The sequence below is a fragment of the Cebus imitator genome, unplaced genomic scaffold (assembly GCF_001604975.1).
Source record: "Cebus imitator isolate Cc_AM_T3 unplaced genomic scaffold, Cebus_imitator-1.0 Scaffold704, whole genome shotgun sequence".
Taxonomy (NCBI): domain Eukaryota; kingdom Metazoa; phylum Chordata; class Mammalia; order Primates; family Cebidae; genus Cebus; species Cebus imitator.
The window spans coordinates 369,144-376,807 of NW_016108019.1; the positions used below are offsets into that span (position 1 = coordinate 369,144).

The following is a 7,664-nucleotide window of genomic DNA, read 5'->3' on the forward strand; positions in this document are numbered from 1 at the left end:
CCTTTTACATTATATTCATATTGCTATTCGGGATGTGGAATGGAAGGAGGCCCCAAAACATCGGTGGAATTGTTCATGTGTGTAGTCCGTAAGAACAAATTATAGTAACTTGGTTAAGTGCTAATGGATTCACAACTCTACTGTCAACTAACTGATACTCCAGGGAAATTTGGTGTCCATGTTTTGACTTGTTCATGCTGTTCTCCTCACCACTGTTGCCACCATTGTGCGAAACCGTCTGTCCTTTTAATTTGCTTTTATAATCCAGTGTTCCCATAAATACTGCAGGCCAAAGGATGAGCCTGATAAGGAAATATATATATATATATATATATATATACACACACACACACATATATATAATATAAATTTATATATGTATTTTATATATATATATATATATATATATATATATATTTTAGCAGAGTGAATAGTGTTAGCTGCCTTGGCAGGTGGCTAGAGAGCTCTCTGGGAGTGTTAAGGGAAACAGCTGGGGGTGCCATTTTGTAGATTGAGGCTCTGGATTGAGTTGGACTAGATGATCTTTATGTCTCTATTAATTCTGAGGATTTTTGATTTTTTGAGCACTCTTGGCCACACTTGATCTTTTCTTTTCTTTTCCTTACTTTTCTTTACTTGTCCTTTCTTTTCTTTTCTTCTTTTTGAGACGGAGCATCACCCTGTTACCCAGGCTGGAGTGCAGTGGCGTCATCTCAGCTCACTGCAACCTCTGCTTCCTGAGTAGCTGGAATTACAGGCGTGTGCCATCTCTCCCAGCTAATTTTTTGTATTTTTAGTAGAGATGCGGTTTTGCTGTGTTGGCCAGACTGGTCTCGAAGTCCTGGCCTCAGGTGATTCACTCTGCCTGGCCTCCCAAAGTGCTGGGATTACAGGCGTGAGCCACTGCGCCCATCCCACACTTGATTCTTAATAATCAGTTTGAGCCAGGCACAGTGGCTCACACCTATAATCCTAGCACTTTGGGAGGCCAAGGCAGGAAGATCCCTTGAGGCCAGGAGTTTGAGACCAGCCTGGGCAACATAGCAAGACCCTGTCTCTACAAAAATAATTAGCCACGTGAAACATACTGGAGATCACTATTTTATGATCTGTGTCTAAGCTGGGAAGGAAGTAGAGAAGACAAGAATAGTGATCAGCCTTCGAGCTGATTATCTTCATCAGGAAACTGGGAGTTAACAATGCAGGGCAGAACAGAATATCAAGGAAATAAGTCTCTTTAGAGAACAGAAAGTGGAAGAAGGGACACATTGCTCACAGTGTGAGGCTCACCTCAGGTGATAGGCCCTCTTATCTCCTCCTTCATGGAATGGGGTAGGGGAGTGGGTGCTCAGGATTTAGAGAAAAAGGAATGTGACTTCCAAAAAAGGAAGAGTACAACTTGGCCTAGACACTTTCTGGTGGACATGCACTCTCATAAGACATTGAGAGGATTACAGAGTGTTGAGGAAAAGGATATCCCTGGGAGAAGAGAGCAGAGTTAGGGCTTTCAGTAGAGACTGGTTCCTTTGTCTGTTTATGACATTCCATGAACTGCCCTCTCCCCAGCATGCCTGCAGAAAGCTGCGTGAATGTGACACAAGCCCCCAATAGCTGGAAGAGAAAGGGTTCTCCTAGACAACACAACATCACACACAGAGAAGCCAGATTGAATGTCCTTGTGAAGTAGAAGGCAATGAGGAGACATGGCGAGGCCTCTGTACACATGGCAGGACGGACAGAGAAAGGCTCAGTGCGTGTGGAAGAAGGATGCAGAGTCTGTCCTGGAAGAAATAATGATTTCCTTTCAAAAAAGGAAGAGAATTCCCAAGTACTGTGGAATAGTTTAATAGGAACTAGAAGTTTATAAAACACAAGTTCAGAAGTGATAAAATAACAGAATGAGGTGAAAAGGGAAAATACAGGGCCAAGAAACAGTTAAGGAACTTATTTGTTGCAGAACAACAAATAAATTAGAAGCAGCAAGGAAAAGGATACTCATGGCTGAAAAATTACCTTACTGACAGCAAAAGCTTGAGATGTTTACAGTGAGTGCAGAAGAAAAACATTGCAGCAGTGAGAAAAATAGATGGGTATGGGAAAAAGATGGAGAACATTACAGGTGATTCGACTGTCTACAGGTGCAGCTGAGATGGTACCATTATGGGCCTTCACTTCTCTGGTTCAAGTTTGTCTTGGAATGCTGATTTTAAGTTGCAGAAAATTTACTTTTTTAGATATGACTCATTTGGAAATATGTAAGCATTGGACACATTGGTGAAAATGAATATTCATGTGCTTCCTAGAAGAATACCAATGAGATAAAGATTTATTTATAGCCTGAAACCAGGAAAATCCCCCCTTGAAGCAGTTTGTTTCCTGGCATTGATACACAGGGCTTCCCTCCCCCACCCTGTGATGATTTTCTTTGGTCTGCAGGAACCAAAGAAAATCTTTTGCTAACTGTAAATACTGACCTGCTGATTGTAGGGCAAGCATTTTGCTGCTTTTTCTGCATCCAGAACTCATATGTAGGGTGGGTTTTATGGAGAAAAAAAAATTTTGTTTTGTTCTGTCAGACATCTATGGTTAATCATTTACCTTTTCTTCATTAACAAAAAATGTTTCAAGTAAGTCTGGGTGACAAGTTAGCATACTGGAAAAGCAAACGGATCTGGTAACATTTACTGTCACTGACTGGAAACTGAACTTTCATTCCTTGCATGCCACCAAGTAAGGCTGAGAATCTTTACATTGCAGATTGCTTGGGGAGACTAGAGGCGGAGGGGAAATTGGTTGCTGGAATGCACTTGTCATGAATTATTCATTTACTTCTTCATTCTTTGAAGATCAGCTGGAGGAAGTAGTTAGTCCTGTTTGATGGTAGGAGTGATATGCTGAGGGCTTCAGTGAGCCCTCAAAAGTCCAGCTGCGACAGCCAGCCATGTGCCACTGCTGGCAGCTGTAGGGTGGCAGCTGCTGTGCAGGCAGCGCCCGTCCCCCAGCAACAAGCACAGAGGACTGTGCTGTGGGGAAGCACGGCACTGAGCACACACCAATGCATTCTTGTTGGAAAATGAAGCTTCAGGTAGGAGACGTGCCCTGTCAGCTGTGCCTGGTTTCTCACTGATGCTGGGATGCTATTAAGCTTTACGGAACAGATGTGTAGAATGGAGTTGTTACACAAGGATGCCTCACTCTTGAGATTCCCACACAGAAAAACTTAGCAATTTAATTTTAATTTCATTTTCATTTTATTTTTTGGAATGGAGTCTTGCTGTGTTGCCAGGCTGGAATGCAGTGGTGCGATCTCGGCTCACTGCAACCTGTGACTCCCTGGTTCAAGGGATTCTTCTGCCTCAGCCTCTCGAGTAGCTGGGATACAGGCATGTGCCACCACACCCAGCTAATTTTTGTATTTTTAGTAGAGACGGGATTTCACCGTGTTGGCCAGGATGGTCTCAATCTCGTGACCTCATGATCTGCCCACCTCGACCTCCCAAAGTCCTGGGATTACAGGCGCGTAAGCCACCGTGCCCAGCCATTTAATTTCATCTTCAAGATGTACTTTGTTTCTAATAAAACTGTTTCTTGAAATTGTGAAAAGTATTCTGAAGCCAGTAAGCATTTAAATATATAAATTATAGCATTTTAAAATGTATCATCTTATTCTTGATATGAAAAAATCTTTTTATTGATATAATGTTGTCCACCTGAATTATAGAGTTAGGGCTTTGAAAAATCCTGAGAAAGACAACTGAGTTCATAATTTGAATGAACACAGCTGCAGGCTCTCTTGCTATTTTCTAGAGGAAGGATTGTTTTCAGCCATTCCAATTCTTTCTACTGGAGCATTCGTTCTGGGAAGATCTTTTAGTTTCTCATAGGATGGAAAAATGCATCTTTGTTCTGTTTGTCGATACTGTTTCCCACGTGTGTGTGTAAGCCAGACACGTAATTTCATTCGACAGGGCTGCTCCCTCTGTCGGATTTTGTGTGGATGCCGTCCCTGTTAACTTTGCTGATGCTATGAGATGTTCTTGAGCTGTGGGGACCTGAAAATAGTAATGATGAAAAAAAAAACCCCAGAGTATTAAGGAATCCAGGCCAAATTGAATATACTGTTTCATCAGTAAATATATCATTTATAGTTTTAAAACTTTAACAAACATCCTCTGAACACATAAACTCTGAGCTCTGAGATAACCAAAGAAAATGGACAATCTCTTTCTACACTGTTTTTTAAGCTCCTAAATAGCAGGGATCTTTGTTTTGTTCACTCATCATTCCCAGGGGCTGGACCTGTACCTGGCTCAAGGTAGGTGGTCAATAAATCTGTTCCTGAATAAGTCCATTCTGCACTAAAAACCATTAACTGCCCTTCTAGAAAGGTTACTTGCTCATATAGCACTGTAGGAAGTAGCTACAGTGTTATAATTTGTATAATAACTTTTACATCAAATGAATTCTGACTTGTATTGACCTAGATTATTTCAAGATTTTTGTGTATTTATTGGATACATTATTTTAAAATGGCAGAAATTTATTTGTTCATTTTACTGATGTGTAACTAAGATTTTTTTAAAAAGTCAACAATGAATATGAAGACCTTTGTTTTCAGCAGACCCTTATTTCATACTCAGAAAATGAAAAATACTTAATGGAGAAAGCATTTGAAAAAGATTGTATTCTTCGGTACATTACTAAAAGATTATGATTCTAATCATATGTTGTATGTAACTTTTAAAAAACATTTAATTTGTCAATCTGTATCAGAAAGGCTTGGGGAACTGTAAAACCATTTATTCATAACTTTGGGAGTGAATTTTCAGCTGCAGTGTATGGTGCTGAGCAGTGCTAAGCAGGGCACTATATTCCTCATAGACATTTGACTCTCAGAGGAACCAAAGGGGTCATCTTCGTTAACTTTATTTCCCTCCTCCTTCCACACAGTCCACTTTATAGAGGAGAAAGCTGAAATCCAGAGACTCTAGATGAATGGCCTCAGACAAATGCGTGGCTGTTAATGGTCTTGTGCTTGGTTGTCTCATATATTTTCTAGTTGCTTGTTACTTCATTGTTGTCACAATGAGATTTAAAGAAGAAAGCAGCAGCGGAAACATAATCACATGACTATAAATTTGGACTGTATTATACTGAAGACAAATATTGATGCATTTTTAGCATTACTTAAATTACCTTAGTTTGATGAAATACAGTTTTATAAGATGTAGATTTTCCCCTTTTAACTTCTGTGATGTAATTGTCTTTTTCCTAAGTTAAGATTGTAGTGACTAAAATATGGACTAAATTTTATTTCAAATTGAACTTCTTGTAAAATGGTACTTTATGCCATTTTTGTTGTTCCTTAAGATGACTTGGCCTTTTATATTTGAGATACATGTAGATTATGTCATAATTTTCCTGAATCCATTTTACTAACTATATTAGTCTGGTTGGGCTGTCATAAGAAAATGCCACAGACTGCATGGCTTAAATAATAGAATTCATGTTCTCAAAGTGCTGGAGGTAGGAAAGTCCAAGATCAGGGTCTGGCAATTTGCAGTTTCTGGTGAGGCCTCTCATCCTGGCCTGCAGACAGCTGCCTTCTCTCTGTGTCCTCACATGGCCTTCTCTCTGTGCACAAGCTGAAAGCATCTGTAAGCTGAATAATTGTAGTTTCCAACCTCCCGATGTTAGAATTCGTTTAAAAATTTGAAAGACTATTCTACTCTCTGTCATTCCATCTTCTCCCTACCGTACTCTTCAAGTTAGGCATGTAAGAGATGTTTAGTCTTCTTTCCCCAGAATCACTGGTTAAAGGTAATGCTCAGCTGGGCACAGCAAGAGTGTTAAAAGTTCCTTAAAGCTGTTAAGTTTAGTGTGCTGCAAATTTTCTTCAGGAATTTCAGATTGGATTTTTTTTTTTTTAAAGCCTCTTGTTATTAGTGATCTTAAGGCTAGGAAGCCAAGCCAAGAACTCTGTATCAGATTTCACCTGTTTTACTTATAAGAATTCCTTATTTCTTGAGGTCCCTAAAATATCCCAAGACTCCTGGGCCTCCCAGGAAGTGGCTTTTCTTACTCACAATATTTACAAATCATATATCTAATAAAGGGATAATATCCAGAATATATAAAGAACTCCTATATCTCAACAGCAACAGATAATCTGATTCTAAAATATTGGAATAGACACTTATCCAAAGAAGATATACAAATGGCTGGCAGGCATATGAAAAGATGGTCAACATCACTGATCATTAGGGAAATGCAAATCAAAACCACAGTGAGATAGCACTTTACAACCATCAGGATGGCTGTTATGTATATATTTAAAACATGTTGATGAGGATCTGAACAAACTGGAACCCTGATTGTGCACTGCTAATAGGAAGATAAAATAGTGCAACCTCAATGGAAAACAGTATGGCAGTTCCTCAAAAAATAAAAGATAATTATTACTGTATGACCCAGCAATTCCACTTCTGGGTATATATCCAAAAGAATTGAAAGCCAGATCTCAAAGACATATTTGTATACCTGTGTTCATAACAACATTATTTACAGTGCCAAATGGTGGAAGCAATTCAAGTGTCCATCAAAGCATGAATGGATAAATAAAATATGGTACATTTATTGTATATAGTTTATTTTCTTGAAAAGGATTCTGGCCGGGCTTGGTGGCTCACACTTGTTATCCTAGTACTATGGGAGGCCAAGGTGGGAGGATTGCCTGAGGTCAGGAGTTTGAGACCAGCCTGGCCAACATGGTGAAACCCTGTTTCTACTAAAAAAAACAATGATTAGCCAGATGTGATAGTGCATGTCTGTAATCCCAGCTACTTGGGAGGCTGAGTCAAGAGAATTGCTTGAACTTGGAAGGCAGAGGTTGCAGTGAGCTGAGATGACACCACTACACTCCAGCCTGGGTAACAGAGCGAGACTCCTTTAAAAAAAAAGAAAAGGATTCTGACATATGCTACAGCACGGATGACCTTGAGGACATTATGCTAAGTGAAATGAGCTAATCACAAAAAGACATACTGTTATGATTCCACTTATATAAAATATCTAGGATAGTCAGAATCATAGAAACAAAGTAAAAAATTTTTTTAAATGTTTTGGGGGTAGGAAGACATAGGGAGTTGTTTAATGAGTAGTAGAATTTCAGTTTTGGCAAGATGAAAAAGTTCTGTAGATTGTGCAACAATGTGAATATACCTAATACTGAACTGTACACTTAAAATGGTTAAGATGGTGAATTTCATAATTATGTATATTTTATATGATGGTATATTTATATTATTTGTATTTTACCACAATTAAAAATTTAAAAAGAAATGGTGAAAGCAAACATAATTGCTCTTGTAATTTTAGGTAGTAAGCATTCAGCCTTTCACAATGAAGTATAAATGTTACCTGTTTTGTTTTTTTTTTTAGACAGAGTCTTGCTCTGTCACCTGACTGGAGTGCAGTGGTGCGATCTCGGCTCACTGAAACCTCCATCTCCAGGGTTCAGGCGATTCCCCTGCCTCAGCCTCCTGAGTAGCTGGGACTTCAGCCACGAGTCACCATGCCTCGCTAATTTTTTTATATTTTAGTAGAGACGGGGTTTCACCATGTTGGCCAGGGTGGTCTTGATCTCCTGACCTCCTGATCCACCC

General features: G+C 39.3%; 1 protein-coding gene across 8 annotated transcripts in view; it reads left to right on the forward strand.

Annotated features, from left to right (window-relative positions):
* The window catches only part of MARCHF8 (membrane associated ring-CH-type finger 8), a 118,924-nt gene that overhangs the window by 71,961 nt on the left and 39,299 nt on the right, over positions 1–7,664 (forward strand). Inside the window, exon 1 of one of the 8 annotated variants that reach the window (XM_037735014.1) lies at positions 980–3,085. The exons of the other annotated variants lie outside the window; for them this stretch is intronic. Coding sequence (XP_037590942.1) covers positions 3,056–3,085 — 30 coding nt within the window. The 5' untranslated portion in view covers positions 980–3,055. Of the gene's footprint in view, positions 1–979; positions 3,086–7,664 lie in introns of those variants that run through there. 8 annotated transcript variants of the gene reach the window in all.